At 40.2% G+C, this 17414-nt stretch overlaps 3 gene segments (V, D, J or C); all 3 read left to right on the forward strand.

Moving 5' to 3' along the window:
* LOC127686811 (Ig heavy chain V region 108A-like) overlaps positions 1–17414 on the forward strand; it is a 111185-nt gene that overhangs the window by 73209 nt on the left and 20562 nt on the right.
* LOC127687761 (Ig heavy chain V region VH558 A1/A4-like) overlaps positions 1–17414 on the forward strand; it is a 59071-nt gene that overhangs the window by 31720 nt on the left and 9937 nt on the right.
* LOC127686837 (immunoglobulin heavy variable 2-5-like) lies at positions 15783–16488 on the forward strand. The segment is given in 2 exon segments: positions 15783–15897; positions 15983–16488. Coding segments are annotated over 2 exon segments (366 nt in total).

Raw genomic sequence — 17414 nt, forward strand, 5'->3', positions numbered from 1 at the left:
GTCAAGGCAACTCAGCAGACAAAAGGCATACAGCAATACCTACCAAAGGAAAGAGAGAAAAGGCCATGTGGAAAGATGTGCTCGATAACAAATGGTATGGACCGGATCCGATTATTACGAGATCCAGGGGTGCTGTTTGTGTTTTCCCACAGGAACGAGAAACCCCACACTGGGTTCTGGCTTGCTTGACAAGGATTCTCCACGATGAAGAGAGTGATGCAGATTCCCCTGCAGAGGAAGACCCTACAATGGAGCCTGAGCCTGACCCTGTTCCTGATGCTCCAGAGGCAGGGACACGCGGAGCAAAGATGGGGAATTCTGTCAGCTTATCCAAAAGCAATGCCGACTCGCCATGATGTAGTAGTTTTCCCCAGGTTTTTTACCACCAATAAGGAAATAGGTCAACCCTATTTAAACCTAAATACCCAAATAGCTACATTGGGAGAAAATCGGAGTCTGATCGAGAAAGGATCCCTATGTTTCTATCTAATGCCCCAGAAGGAATCCTCGCTAGAAGACTGCATTCCCTTAAAAAGGCAAAACCTGGCTTGGTTTGATTCTCAAAAAGAAAAATACTTAGAGAGCAATGATAGACAGGGAAATTATATCTTTGGAAAGGAGATTGATGATGGGCCATGGTGATTAACCAACTATAGCTATATAAGAAGGGTTGTCTGGTTTTCAGGCATTTTCCTTGGGTCTCGGAATAATGATTCCTCTATTCCCCCTAGGCAACCAAGATTAGAGCCTAATTATTGGGAGTATTATGTCCCAGGGGACCTTTGGCCCTGGTCCGATTGCCAGACCACTGCGGTCAGGTGGGCTGACAAGTCACATCATTTTACCTTCTCCCCTGATATGCAGTGGCCAATTTTGGATGAAGCCCCCTTTACAAAGGATTGTTTTTGCAGGATGAGAGGATGACACCTTATAACAAATGGCTCCTTTGCGGTATCAATGGTAGTTGTTCAGACCTCTCTCCCCTAGTCCTTTTACAGGGAGGAGAGGCAGGAGTCCATTCTTTTACTTGTGCCAACAACCTAACACAGAGGTGTGCTAATAACGGTCAGTGGATAGATAAATGCAAATCCACCAATGATGGCAAGGGAGATCCTCCAGGCTTTGAATGGAAATTTATAAATATGACTGGAGGCTGAACCAAGAAAAATGAGGCTATTGTTAATTCCACACAATATGCCCCTACCCCAGTCTGTCTTTACCCACCTTTTCTGTTTATCTTATCTAATGAATCCTTTGTGAATTGCACGGCTGGTACTTGCTAGATGGGACAGTGCTGGGACTCTCGCCAATTTACTCGAGCCATGGTGGCCCGCGTTCTGCGCTGGGTACCGGTTCCGGTGGAAGCCCCTAGAACTATGACACTGTTCCAACACAAGAGAGATTTTGGCATAACAGCAGTGGCACTATCAGCTAGTGCCGTGGCAGCCACCGCAGCAGGGCTGGCCATGCATTCCACAGTCCAGACAACCGAGGCTCTTAATCAACTCTCTGCTTCAGTGGCTCAGGCTGTAGAAAAGAAAATCCATATGGATGGTCATATCCGAGGAGGAATCACTGTCCTCAATCAGCGCATCAATTTAATCCAAGAGCAAGTGGATGTGCTTTGGCAACTGGCCCAGCTGGGCTGTGAGTGTAAATACCAGGCTCTGTGCGTCACAAGCATCCAATATGAAAATTATACCAAGGCCGCAAATCTGTCACACTCTCTCTCTCTTTGTTTATTGCAGGGAATTGGTCCGAAGAGTTTGATAGTACCCTAGAGGAACTGCGGCAGGCTGTAGTCACCATCAACTCCACCCACGTGGATCCCAGCCTGGCGATGGGACTGACCTCTTGGATAGCTTCCACTTTCTCTTTCTTTAAGGAGTGGGTGGGGGTTGGGATGTTTGTAGTTTGCTGCTTGGGAGGATGCGTGGCTTGCCTGTGGTTGTTGTGCCATCTCCGAACTCAATCAAAAAGGGATAAAGTCATAATTTCTCAGGCCCTGGCCACTTTGGAGCATGGTTCCTCGCCCCAGATCTGGCTATCGGCCTTGAAGGGCTCGTCAGCGTCTCGATTGTAGCCCCTATGTACCAAGGGGGCCCCGACTTCCTCACGCGCACAGGATGCGAGGCTTAGCACTGCACTCGGGGACCTTTAATGAAACCCGAGGAGGGCATGTTCGACTGCATACGGGTTGGTACCCCAGAACCCGTCTCTGAGCAAACGGTACCGGACGGGTTTGATGAAATCCATTGGGAATATGACCCAAACGGGCATCAATACAATGTGCACAAGTCCACCAAATGGACAGCTCCACTTATCAGAGGTCGGGCCTCTACTCTCGCCTGTGCGCGTGTTCTTTAAAAGAAAAGGGGCAGCTGGTGGGAGCCGTGAGTCGCCACCATTACAAGATGGCGCTCACTTCCTTACAGGCCAGAGACAAACAACTCCATATATGGCCAAACCTCACCAAGTAGCCCGCCAAGCCTTTGCGTATGAGCGTCATATGACTTGTCCCTAGCCAATCCCGAGGCTCACAAAATCGGCAGACTGGCACTGGCCTATCAGGTTTTCGCCCGTGTCCCTACTCCCTATATAAGCTTCACCCGCTCGGCCATCTTGCCCTTTCGCTTCCTGCTCACTCTCAACTAAGGGGCTCCAATAAAGTGTGATCTGAGAAGAATCCTCATATGACGATCATTCTTCCTCGCTGGTCGAGGGGTGCACGCTGCAGACACAGGGGAAAATTTTATGAAGAGAGCATAGCTTATGCTCGAAGATTAATAATGGACAAATGGGACCTCATAAAATTGCGAAACTTCTGTATGGCAATGGACAATGTCAATAGGACAAAACAGCAAGCAACAGATTGGGAAAATATCTTTACCAATACTAATCCAATAGAGGGCTAATATACAATATATACAAAGAACTCAAGAATTTAGACTCCAGAGAAACAAATAGCACTATTAAAAAATATAGTACAGAGCTAAAAAAGGATTCTCAACTGAGGAATACTGAATGGCTGAGAAGCACCTAAAGAAATGTCCAGCATCCTTTACCACCACAGAAATGCAAATAAAAACAAGCCTGAGATTACATCTCACACCAGCCAGAATGGCTAAGGTCAAATACTCAGGCAAGTTCAGATATTAGTGAGGATGTGGAGAAAGAGAAACCACTCCTCCATTGCTGGTGAGATTGCAAGCTGGTAAAACAACTCTGGAAATCAGTTTGGCAGTTCGTCAGTAAACTCTACATAGTACTAACTGAGGAACCAATTATACCACTCCTGAGCGTAAACCAAGAAGATTCTCCAACATGTAATAAGGACACATGTTCCTAGCAACCTTATTTATAATATCCAGAAGCTGGAAATAACCCAGACATCCCTCAACAGAGTAATGCATACAGAAAATGTGGTACATTTACACAATGAGACTATACTAAGCTATTAAAAACAATGAATTCATGAAATACTTAGGCAAATGGATGTAACTCGAAAATATCATCTTGAGTGAGGTAACCCAATCACAAAAGAACACACATGGTATGAACTCACTGATGAATGCATATTAGCCCATAACCTCAGAACACCAAAGATACAATTCCCAGACCAAATGAATATTAAGTAGGAGAAGGAAGTCCAAAATATGGATACTTTGGTCCTTTCTTTAAGGGAGAAAAAAATACGCATGGGAGAGGATACAGAGACAACGTGTGGATAAGAGACTTAAAAGAAGACCATCCAGAGACTGTCCCACCTGGGAATCCATCCCATATAGAGTCACCAAACCCATACACTATTGTGGATACCAACAAGCACCTGCTGACAGGAGCCTGATATAGCTGTCTCCTGAGAGGCTCTGCCAGTACACGAGAAATACAGAGTTGGATGCTCTCATCCAACCATTGGACTGAGCACAAGGTCCCTAAGGGAGGAACTAGAGAAAGAAACAACTGAGCTGAAGGAGCTTGCATCCCCATAGGAGCAACACCAATATGAACCAACCAGTACTCCCAGAGCTCCCAGGGACTAAACCACCAACCAAAGAATACACATGGTGGGACCAATGACTTCAGTGGCATATGTAGTAGAGGATGGCCCTGTTGAACATCAAATGAGGAGAGGCTCTTCAGCCTGGAAAGGCTCAATGCCCCAGAGAAGGCTCAATGCTCCAGTATGGGACAATGCCAGGATGAGGAAGCTGGAGTGGGTGGGTTAGTGAGCAGGGGCAGAGGAGATGGGATAGGGTGTTTTTGGAGGGGAAACCAGGAAAGGGAACGGCATTTGAAATGTAAATAAAGAAAATATCTAATAAAAATTTAAAAAAAATAAAAGAATGAGAAAACACATAAAAAGTGGATAACATTGTAATAAAGATGAAACTCTCTCTCTCTCTCTCTCTCTCTCTCTCTCTCTCTCTCTCACACACACACACACACACACACACACACACACTCACACATCCACTCACAAACTCATAATTGGAACTCCATAAGTATGATATGTGTTTTAAATATGTGTGCCATAAAATTACTGCAGAAAACAATGGGAGCAAATATTCACAAAAACACTGTTGAATACATTTTGTGCTGACCTTCTACTGTTAGAGATGCATCCTTCATTAAATGTGGTTAATAAACTCAAACCATTAGAGAAATCTAATTTTTCCTTTGGACATGAATGTCAATTTCTAAAACTTATTGGTTAAGGGTGAGAACCTGTGGCCATATCCTTCTATCAACACTAGGTCTTCATGAGGATGGAGTCTGTGTGTGCATACACTGTGCATGCTGTCAGTCTCTGTAGGTTCATATGTGCAGGAATCCTCTTATATCTGGAAGTCAGTTTTTTTGGTAGATTCACTGTTCTCCCATGCAGGTTCCTCTGTTCAAAGTTTTCTACATAAAAATAAAACCCAAAGCTCAACCCTGCTGCTTCTTCTATTCAGCTTTCTTCAAGTGTATAACTCACACAACTGTAGAGCATGACCAGAACCAGACCACTGCCATAACACTAACAACTAAATTTCAAGTCTGCATATCACCAGTGTTTGCACACTTTCCTTAAATGTATTATCTTTTAAAAACATAATGTATCAGCAGACCCATAAATCCACACTAATTTCTGAAAATAAAATTAACTCATCAGCATAAAGACATTCTCAAATATGAACTAGGCAATTATGAAGTATTGATTACATTTTGATTATTAGTTTAGAAATAAGTATTTAAGTCTTTTCTTTTTACTGTATAATGCATATTTTTGGTTCCCAATATCCTTATTTTTCTTTTGCTACATGCATTCAGTATCCTCTATATTTTTTTATTTTTAGTTACACTGTAGATCCTAGATTTCATCTTACCTTTCTCTTCACATTTCAATATGGTTTATTCTATACCAATGACTTAGTCTCCTTTTCCTACCACCATTTAATATTTGAAATATCATGCCTCATCTATCTGAGATTTCTGCTTTAATTTTTCTCAATTTTAATATTTTATATGCTTTATATTACTCAGACCCAATAACCCATTTCTAGACTCTTGGCCTCTACGAATTTAAAAACTATTCAATTCCTGGAGTTTCATATAAAAGAAAATGTGAAGCACGTGTTTCTAAGGACCTGGGCAACCTCACCGAGCAGTTTTTCTAGGGTCTTCCGCATATGCATACACTTCATATTTCATGTCTTTACATGAGGAATACTTCATGGTTTGTACTCCACATATTGTGACTTTTGATTTGCCCTTTGTTATGAATCTAGATATATTCCATTTCCCAGCTGCTGTGCATGGAGCAGCAATAAACATGAATGTGTAAGTGTCTCTGTAATAATAAAGAATCATTTCAGTACATGCTTGGGAGGGATGGAGCTGGTACCACAGACCAGGTTTATTTACTCTTCTTGTTGACATTTTCAAACAGAATCCCAAAGTCAGTACACTACATTAGTTTACACTTACATCAACAATGAGTAAAGATGACAAGTTTCAATACCCATGCCATTATTTTTTCACATTTGCATTTTCTAATCGGGACACTAACTTTCTTTAATCTCCACTTAGCTAAGCACTATAGTACAGAACATAGAGAAACCAAACTTCAACTGATCAGTATAGTCTACCTGTTGCTTTGATTTCCTAGTACAGGACAGTGTCATGCTGCTTAGAAGAAACACAAAGGCCTCAGTGATCTTATACAGTACCTGACCTAGCAGTTTATAATATCATCCTTCAGATAAGATGAACCCAATAGCACGTGACTTTTGTGTAATTACCAACTGTTTTCCAATTGCATATATGGTCTGTTGCATAGGAAAGACTTCATCCCAGATAAACATGGTCCAAATCACATGCCTATAGATGACATAGGCCTAATAGATCCTAGTTGAACTTTCAGTGGTCAAGTTGACAAACTGTCTCATAATATATGTTTTTATGCATTAGACTGTTGCTCTACTCATCACAGGGGCTTCTCATTGAAGTGTGTAAAGACTGATATAGACACCCATGACTGTTCTGGTTTAGAGAATGAGGAGATGCAAATATTCATTTTATTTTACAAATTTATCCCAACCCTAATCCCTAATCTTGTAAATCTATCATAGGAGCAGATCCTTCAATTCCCAGGTCCCCTCCCTCAGTGATCAACACTAAACATAGAATACTCAAGAAGGAGTTGACACTAAGGTAAGATTCCTTGTTTATTTTTAAGTTTTCTAATCAAAATTTTAAGGGAATTTCTTATGTGAGTACTGATATAGCATATACTGTATCCATAAATCCTTATCTTTCATGATGCTTGTGTCACATGTCTAGAACAACAATCCAGAACTCAATGTTTTTGCTAGGCATGGTGAAAAGATACATGATAAAGTACCTACACTCCTTGAAGTTCATGAGCAGGGATCTCTCTTTTTAACACTCACCACCCTACATCTTATGGCAGGCAGACATCAGTGGCTGTGTTACTGAGGCAGTGGAAGGGCAGCCTGACTACTGGACAGGTGTGGGCATAATTCAGGAATTTTCACATCCTTACCCCAGAGCTGAGTGCAGCAGGGCTGAAATCAGTGTTGGAGGTATATTATCTGTATTTACGATCTCCCAGACAGTTACATTCATCATATACTTGTGTCTCTGAGAAAGGACATGAATGCCATAATTCCTGACATGACATAGACATCTGAATTTCCGCACCATTTCAATATTCTCAGAAATTTGCTCTGACCACTGCAGGGCAACACTGGTGATGGGAAATCCATGGCAGTAGAGTCCTGGGACACTCAGGCCAATGTTCTCAGCACAAAGTTTGCCCCCTAGAGACAAAGGCAGGGAAAAAGGAACAAAGACAAGAAATAAAGGATGAGGGAGAAGGGGAATTGATCAAGGGAGAGGGAGGATTTGTCCCTGAATAGGACAAAGGAAAATCTTTGTATGCAAAAGAAAATAGCTGTTTATGAAGATAAAGTGGATGACCTATGTTAAGATGAGGGCTTTATTTCAAATTGGACATGCTAATTAGGATATCCAAAGGGGTTATTGATTGATCTATCGATTGATTGATTGATTGATGGATTTTATGTTCCAATTGCTGCCCTCACCTCTGGTACTCCATAAAAAGTTCCTCCTTCTATTTTCTTCCTTTCTCTTCTAAGAGGGTAGGTGCACCACTAGATATCCTCCAATCTGGGCTCATCCAGTCTCTGCAATGTTTGTGGTATCATCTTCCACTGAGGCCAGACAAGGAGTTCTCTAAGGTCAGACCTTTTATCTGGCAGGTCCTTTTTATTTTCTCTAAGCAGAGTGTTTACTATTTACCATCCTTGTCAATGCACTTTTCTTTCAGCACAACATTCCAAACTGTTTGAGGTTCTAAGGGTCAGACAGGACCTGAGTTGCTTCAACATTTTAGTTATTGATATCAACAGTCTCACTTCTACGTACAATTATTGTAAAATTCTTTCTACTTTGTCTATTAAACAATGTAGGATGAGTGATTTACCCTCTTGACACTGGTACTCTGCCAGAAGTATATCCTGGTGAAGACAGGACAGAAGCTGTTAATTCCTGCCATTACGTTTTTAGACATGGGAACTGGAAGAGCTCAATCAAACTGCCTCCAAGGTAGAATCTGTCTTTGAAAGGGACATCTCCTTGTCTTAGTCAGGGTTTCTATTCCTGCACAAACATCATGACCAAGAACCAAGTTGGGGAGGAAAGGGTTTATTTCACTTACACTTCCATGCAGCTGTTCATCACTAAAGGAAGTCAGGACTGGAACTCAAGCAGGTCAGGAAGCAGGAGCTGATGCAGAGGCCTTGGAGGGATGTTACTTACTGGCTTACTTTCCCTGGCTTGCTCAGCCTGCTCTCTTATAGAACCCAAGATTACCAGGCCAGAGATGGTACCAGCCACAAGGGGTCCTCCCCCTTGATCCCTAATTGAGAAAATGCCCCACAGCTGGATCTCATGGAGGCACTTCCCCCAACTGAAGTTCCTTTCTCTATGATAACTCCAGTCTGTGTCAAGTTGACACACGAAACCAGCCAGTACACCCCTCATATATTCTGGGCCATCTAAAGTCTACATGAGTAGCAGAACAGAAATAAAGAGTTAAGATTCCAGTTTCTAACAAAGCACAGAGTTCAAAAGAAAAGAAGCCAGTGGGTGTCAGGCACAGAATAAGCAAGGGAGTGTTAAGATTGCAGAAACCATCAGTATCTAGCCCCCAGTACAGTTAGAGATTGTTACAAGGCCAGAGATCATCAGTCTTTTGTTTAACTCTTTTACACGTCAGCTCCAAACCTCCAAAGGCTGGCGCAGCCCTCAGCGCTGTTTATGGTATTTATGTAAATTAAAAATAATTTCATATAAACACTAGTTAGCATGTATGATGTGTGCTCAGGTATGAGCAAGGAACATGTGTGAAAAACCCCACAGAGGATCAATAAAAATACTTTGGGTAAAGCACTGAGTTCTTAGATTAGATGTGGTGAGAGTTACTGAGGGATACTCACAGGTTCATGTGTACCGACCTGAAATAATATTATGAAAAATATTATGGTAAGTTTCAAGCTCTATGAGACTTCTGGCATCTGAGAGACAGAACATCAACTTGTGATCAGGTTTCCAGCCAGATATTCTAAGAACTCACAGCAGGGCCCAAACTTTGGCTCCAGTGTGTCCAGAGTCCATTGAGAGAATGGAGCTTTGGTTCCAGTGGTATCTGAGGCCAATGCAGGTATGGAATTCTGATCTCTGAAATGCAAAACGTCACTGCAGAAGCTGTGATCCTGGACACCTTTGGGTCTTGTACTTCTAATCATAGACCCCTGATAGTTGTTGAACTACAGGTGGTGTGAAGTTTGATATTCTGACTCCAGTAGGTTCATAGAGTGCAGGGACGACCAGGTTTTACACCCCCTAGTTACCTCGGAGTTTAGTGTGCAGCTTCAGCTTTAGTCATTTTGATACATAGCTAACTTCAGCAACTTTTTTTGATGATTAACACCACGTTCTTCTAGCTAAACTTCATGTAGATATTCCTCTAAGAAGAGACATATAATCCCAATATCACAAAAGCATCTGAAGATGTAAAAACATGCAATCTTTAACAGATGTATGAAGCACAAGAAAATAGTATAAAAAAATGTATGGCATAATCATTACCGGAGACACAATACCAATCATCCAGTTCCTATGTGAGGGAATTCAAAATTACAGAAATATATGAAATGTCTTGAAAGAATTTGGAATCTTAATACTCAAAAGAACTAACAATCACACAGAAGAACCAAACAAATATACCTTAGTTATGGGAATCTATTCAAGATCTTGACAAGGCAGTCTCCAAAGTGAATGCAACAGTTAATAAGGTGGAGGGCAAAGCTCAGAATGTGGAGTAAAAAAATTGCAAGGAGTTTAAAACATTGAAAAATAATCATACAAAAGTGCTTGAAATGATGAGATGGGCAGCCAAACAAAAACTACAAAAAATATTATCATTAACAGACAAATCCATGAAGAAGAATGAGTTTCATTGATGAAAGATACAGTTGAATAAATAATATAAACAGACAATTATAAGGAAAAAATCAGTAGCACACATGATATTTCCTAGAAGTCCAGGATATGTGCAAGAAGCCAAACCTTAAAATTCACAGTGAAGAAGAAGAACAGATAAAATTGAAAAAGATCAACTAATTAGAAAGATTATATGAAATTTACAGAAAGAAGTAGGCTTCTAAATGACAACAGATATGTCAAACACCAAATAGTCATGAGCATGGTATATTACAATCAGGATGTCAAATATAAAAAACAAAGAAACAATCCTAAAAGAAGCATCCCAAACCACCAATTCACATACAAAGATAGAAATAGCAGTATTAGCCCAGACCTTTCATTAGCTACCACAAAGACTGAAAAGACATGGAATGCAATAGTTCAAGTTCTGAAAATGAGCAACTGTGAACCAAGAATTTTATGCCCTGCTAAGCTATCTTTCAAAATTGATGGAAAAATGAAAGTATCTCAAGTAAATTCAATTTGATCCAGCTCTTGATGATCAAGTGGGCACTGTAGGAAGTTCTTAGTGGAATGTTTTACAGGAAGAAAGATGAAAGGTAGCCTCACTGTTGGTAAGCATGCTAGACCAGGGAAGAAACAACCATGTCCAACACAGCAGCCTGCCAAACCCTCAGAACTAGTACAGAAACAAAAAAAATACATCAAGACTGTTATGTGTTGATGTATTTAATTACTGTTATGTGTAATTTAACCAAACATGCTACTGCGTTCTCAGGTGCTCTGCCTGTGCTCTGAACTCTCCTGGTTCCCTTTGTTCCATCTGTCTTCGCCCAGGATGGAATGCAACCATCTCCCAACATGGGAATTGGGAGCTGCTGTCCATGCTCCATCAACTATGACTTGCTTCTGGTTAGTTTCACCAAGCTGCCATCAACCAACCTGTCTTTTCTCTTTCTCCTGCCTACATTAGCTCTACTAAGAAGAAAAACACTAGACAGCTTTCTTATTTTAAAACTAGCCAAGTAACACAATTGTTAGGCACAGAAATTGCCTACCCTAAACTTATCAGCTAGCCTTCATCAGCTATCTGCTGGTGGTGGAGGCTACCGGTTCTGGCTGCCTCAAGAACTTACATGGTGGTTATTGTGTCCTTCTCATTCCAAGCCTGACTTGAAGTGCTCCCTTCTCTTTCTTCTGGGACATGAAAATCCCGGAAGTTTCCCTTTGCCCATCAATTGAGTTTCACCTTCTTTATTGACCAAATCAAGAACCAATTAAATTTCAGGAACCAAAATTTAATATCATCTTCTCCCCCTTATGAAAAAATATTCTGGAAAACAGAAAACTGCCCAACAAACTTATATGAAATAGCAAACATCTTTTTAACTAACCTTAAATGTAAATGGCCTTGATGCATCATCAAAAATATAAAACAAATTAACAAAATTAAAAAATTATATTCTGTATTCAGGAAACTATCAAAATCTTATCAAAGGATGAAAAAAGAACATTAAGGAACTAGAAAAATGAAAACCTGACGTAGTTATCTCAATCAGTCAAAGTAAACATTCCACTAAAATTAATTAAAAGAGATTACAGTGTTTGTTGCATAATAGTAAACAGAACAATTCATCAAAGAGATATAATAATTTTAAATCCTGACGCATAATTTTTGGATCCCTAATTCTATAAAGAAACACTTAAAAACAAAACTCTACATAGATCGTGACACAATAAGAATTTTGGGACTTCAATATTGATGGCTCATAATTGTTGGGAGGTTGTGGTTATTCACCTTCAAGAAGAACCTATGTGGCCCCTGAAAGAAAAGAGGATAAGGTCTTTATAAAGTGTGGGTCTGTCACTGAAGAACCCATCAGAATGTCACCCATTCAAGGACTAATTCACTCTGAAGTAGATGTCTGCCACCACAAAGATTCAGCTTTGTATTACTGTGCAGGAGACACAGTGAGCAGGTTCCCTGTGTGTCAGAAACAAGCTTCTTTGAGGAAGCTCAGGAGCAGCAGGGGGTGGTGTAGATCCAGCTTTCACCAAGGAGAGAAACAGTAACAGGTGCAGAGAAACATTTGGAGAGTGAGGTGGTCCTAGGAGACTCTGGGGCTTCTTTTCTAACATCGCACACTTTCAGAGACCACATGATACATGTGATGGAGCTACTCTGACAAGACTACAAATTTAGGACAGTAAAAGGTGTTTGTTAACTAATTGTGCATATTTTTTATTCATTACATATTAACCTTATTGGAAGGACAAAAACCAATTATATAGGCAAGTGACAGAATGATGGAAAATTTCAAACATGATGTGTCAAACGTTGGTTCATCATCATCATCATCACTGTCATCTGCATCTGTAAATCTAATCTGTAACTTCTTTTCACTGGCAGGAGGGATTTTTCTCAGTTGGAAAATATGATTGAGCGTGACTTGGGAACACAGCTCTTGATGTTCCATCCACAATGTTGAACCAATGCTGCTCTGCTGGGGAAGTGTAGGAGACCTGGTCCCACTGGTGTGTTGTCCACAGCTCAGGAGAAGGAGACAGCGAGAAGCTGGGTGCATTTTCACACTTGACCTTCCTTACATTTTTATTTTCATCACTCATTTTTCTGTATATTTTCTTCTAAAATGTTTTTTAAAAATTAGTAATATTAAGCTTTAATATATATATATATATATTTTTGTGTGTGTGACTTGGGGAAAATGGTCTCAGAAGGAAGTGAAGAGATGACATCTATACCATACTACTACCAATTACACATGAATATATACAATGTTCCTGACAATATCTGGATATCCAGCCCACCTTTCCCTGTTCACAGCACTCTGGACCTCACATGGCACCAGTTTCTTCACTATACTGTCTTGTGTTTTCATATGAGAGTCTTTCGGTCTGATGTGATGTTGCAGGTATGTACTGTATCCATCCTACTTTTTAGATTTACTCTTAGAACATTTTATTAGCTTGTCAAGACGCAGTTGTCCACTGTTAGAAGTTTAGAATTCCAGCCTACTGGGGATATACCTGAGATTCCTAATATTTCCTGATAAGATATTAACTTTCTTTTCCCTGGCTGGATGCCATTTGTACCTTATGAAATTAGATCCTTCCTCTGCTAGTAGACTTTTTATGTCATCTAAAGGAATGTCTGGCTGCTGTTCTACTGTCTGCAGTAATTGTAATCCTATTACTCACACCATCAACATATAACATGCCCTCATCAAAAGAATCCCATGATAGTATTGTCATTTTTCAGTCCAAGTGCTTGGGAGTTTCTGAAGGATGGGTTTGTAGTTCCACCTTAGTGAATACATGTTCAGTCTGCAGTGCCTTTCTCCTCACATGTCCTTGTGATGAACATGGAGACACAGCAATGCTTATGGCACTGATTAGATATACATAAACACTCTAGCTGAGTTGGAAATAGGCTCTCTAGATGAGAATAACTGAGTACACGGATTTTGAAAGCTGTAAAATATATCTAAGTGAAGAAGTTAATGTGATTCACATTTAGAGTAATATGTTCTAATTTTTGACTCCAATTGGCATGGTGTTTTATATATAAATTTGTATAAAATCTTGTTGGATTATATTTCTGTATTTTAATTTTTGTACCATGTTGTTCACATCTCTGTACATTTGTGGACTTGGACCTGGAATTACTTCAAGTACATCTGAAAAACTCAGGAAAAATGTCTTCATCCATTGCAGCTCATATCTCAGACTTAACATAACACCACACTTTTATGCATTCCATGGACAAAGCATATAAAACACAACATCTGTGTTCCTATTTAGATTTGATATTCACTCTTCTGAAGAGTCTGTTGTCTGACATTCCAATATTCAGGAACCAGCAATACTTGTTTTTCTGGCCCTCTGGCTCCTTCATCCAAACCTGGCAACTCAGCCTCTGTGTCATCCATTCCAGGATCTTTCCTTCTGTGGGCCTTTCCTCCTGCCTCATGAATATGTACAGGATGGTCTTTAAGTCTCATGGAGACAATGTCAGAAACCCTTCTATTTCAAGATACGCAATTTACTCATAGACAAAAAGTCACTTTGACATTGACAGTCCTCTGGAAGGGAACCCAAGTGTTAGTTCAGGCCTTATTGCCCATCTTACTCTAATGGTTCATGATCTCAGAAGGCACTCATTTTTCTGAGATTTATTTCTCTTTCTTGTGTTGATACAACTTAAGATCTTATTTTATGGGTTGGACATGTCTTGATATTTTTATCTTTCAAACATCTGAGAATATGAGGATTTCTTTTTCATAAAAGCGACTTGATTGCATTTGGTGTTGATTTCTTTAATGAAATCAGTCATCTACTCAGGCTCTTTTTCATATATTCATTCATGTTCATGCCAACAAACCACTGCATAAAGTTGACCAAAGTTAGGTAAATCTTACTCTCTCTAAGTTCTAAATCATCATACTGATAAGAACAAAGAAGAGTGCATTGTGTTTTAACATTTCTGAAGGTAGTGAAAAAAATGTCCTAAACTTGTGGGCTGTGCCTTCCAGCATCGTTTGCCCACTGTGCCTTCTTCTAAGATCTTCAGCATCTAGGAGAATTGAATAAATTTCTCCCTACTTAGAGTTTCTATTTTCTGCTTAAAGCTGTCACAAATACAGGTCAGTATAAAGATGAAGGTACTGATTGTTGAATAAATAGCAATGTCAAGTATGTGAGTCAGGAACTTGACACTTCAGTAAAGTCAATGAAATCACACTCTTTCCTGGAATTATTTTATTCATCATTTTCAGCTTGAGATGGCATATACTCTTACACTATTCAGGAAGTCTATAATTAGTGTACCAATTGTGTGGAAAAATATATATTGATAAGACTCATAGAGGCCTTAGAAACAGAGAGCATCAAGGTAGTAGTAACATCTCCCCTTTGAGCTCCTCATCTGTCCTCCATTCAAAAAACATAGGGAAGTATTCTTTATTTATTTATTTATTTATTTATTTATTTTTTATTCGATATAATTTATTTACATTTCAAATGATTTCCCCTTTTCTAGCCCCCCCACTCCCCGAAAGTCCCATAAGCCCCCTTCTCTTCCCCTGTCCTCCCTCCCACCCCTTCCCAGTTCCCCGTTCTGGTTTTGCCAAATACTGTTTCACTGAGTCTTTCCAGAACCAGGGACCACTCCTGCTTTCTTCTTGTATCTCATTTGATGTGTGGATTATGTTTTGGGTATTCCAGTTTTCTAGGTTAATAACCACTTATTAGTGAGTGCATACCATGATTCACCTTTTGAGTCTGGGTTACCTCACTTAGTATGATGTTCTCTAGCTCCATCCATTTGCCTAAGAATTTCATGAATTCATTGTTTCTAATGGCTGAATAGTACTCCATTGTGTAGATATACCACATTTTTTGTATCCACTCTTCTGTTGAGGGATACCTGGGTTCTTTCCAGCATCTGGCAATTATAAATAGGGCTGCTATGAACATAGTAGAGCATGTCAGAGTCACGACCCTTTGTGCTAGAGTGAGGGTCTCCATCAACCTCACTACAACACAACATCACTCATTAGAAGTATGTATGGAGGAACCTGGTCTTGTGTATTACATACTCTCTATGAAAAGCAGAAATGAACTCTCTTGAGGGCTCCTGCATCTCCAATCATAGACTGATACCACTTTAGTCCATAAACTTAAGTATACCATCAGAGTCAGCACCTGGTGAGGGAATGCAAATCTCTGCTGGATCCACCCAACCTCGGGTTGAAAAGTCAAAGCTGGACCTGTGTACTCACTAGTGTGCAGCCATGGACAGGCTTACTTCCTCATTCCTGCTGCTGATTGTCCCTGCATGTGAGTGCCGAGGCTGCCTAAGGGATGACTGTTTCTATCCACACCTGTTCCAACCTTACCTTCTCCTTTTTCTTTTTCTTCACAGATGTCCTGTCCCAGGTTACTCTGAAAGAGTCTGGCCCTGGGATATTACAGCCCTCACAGACCCTCAGTCTGACTTGCTCTTTCTCTGGGTTTTCGCTGAGCACTACTAATATGGGTGTGAGCTGGATCCGTCAGCCCTCAGGGAAGGGTCTGGAGTGGCTGGCAACCATTTGGTGGGATGATGATAAGGGCTATAACCCATCACTGAAGAGTCGGCTTACAATCTCTAAGGACACCTCCAACAACCAGGTATTCCTCAAGCTGGCCAGTGTGGACACTTCAGATACTGCCACATACTACTGTGCTCGGAGAACACATTGAAACAGTCTCAGTTTTCAGCTGTACGTTATTTCAGGCTGGTTCTCAGCACTGTTTTTTCTATTATATCAGAAGAGTGTACAGCTACAGCTTTCCTGCTGGCCTCTGTGGTTTCCTGTTTGCTCTTAAATTAAGAGCTTTCTATTCCTTTTCTTCACCCTAGGTTCCTATTATAATGTTCATAAATGATTCTGTGTTTTACTTTATAAAGCTGATGGATGTTTGATGCTTACACCAGGTAGTTCAGAACTATGGTTCCACTCAGTCTTAGGCTTCAAATTCCCACAGTGGAAAATTCCAAATTATTGTAATGTTTACCTTCAGTAAACGTTTGTATAGGGTGAAGATGGGATTTACTGGATGAGTATTCTCAAATTGAGTCATCAACCAAAGAGTGTCCATAGATACTCCCAAATAATTCAAGGTATTTTGAAGTCTATTTTTTGCTCCCCACAAACTAATTTTAACATCACATGGTTCAAGACAGCACTTATATATCTCACTGAACACAGAGAAGTTGATCATGTGTCCATGTAGAATTTTTATTCCTACTGATTAGTGTTCATAGTACTGGACATATTTTGTATGGTATTAAAGGAGAAAGGTAATAACCACTCTAACTCTAAACCCTGCTGTCTACAATAGTTCCCTGTCTGTGGGATATGCTGACATAATAGAGGATCAAACATTGTGGGATCAATCATTCATTCTTTGATGGAATAAAGGCCTATGAGATTAGGGTTAAGGTTAGCCATGGCTGCCTCTGCTAGAATTGCCATGAAACTGAAATTGCATAGACCATGGCCCTAAGGGAAAATCATATGCCACTGTTCTGATAGAGCAACATATCAATAAAATCATTTTATTTACACTTAATCCAGTAACTCATCTACCTGTCATCAGACACGTTTTGCAGTAGATATGAAGCTAGAGAGAACCAGAAATGTACAATTTTTAGAGAAGTGGTACTCAATGAATTTTCGTCACCAAACCTTCATCCCAGGACTAAATGACCATTGCAAAAGAAGATTGTAAGGGTCAGAGATGATTGATTACTCTACAAAAGCAGTCTTATCCAGACACAGTAGAATTGATACACATATGAACTCACATAG

The sequence above is a fragment of the Apodemus sylvaticus genome, chromosome 6, assembly GCF_947179515.1.
Source record: "Apodemus sylvaticus chromosome 6, mApoSyl1.1, whole genome shotgun sequence".
Lineage (NCBI taxonomy): Eukaryota > Metazoa > Chordata > Mammalia > Rodentia > Muridae > Apodemus > Apodemus sylvaticus.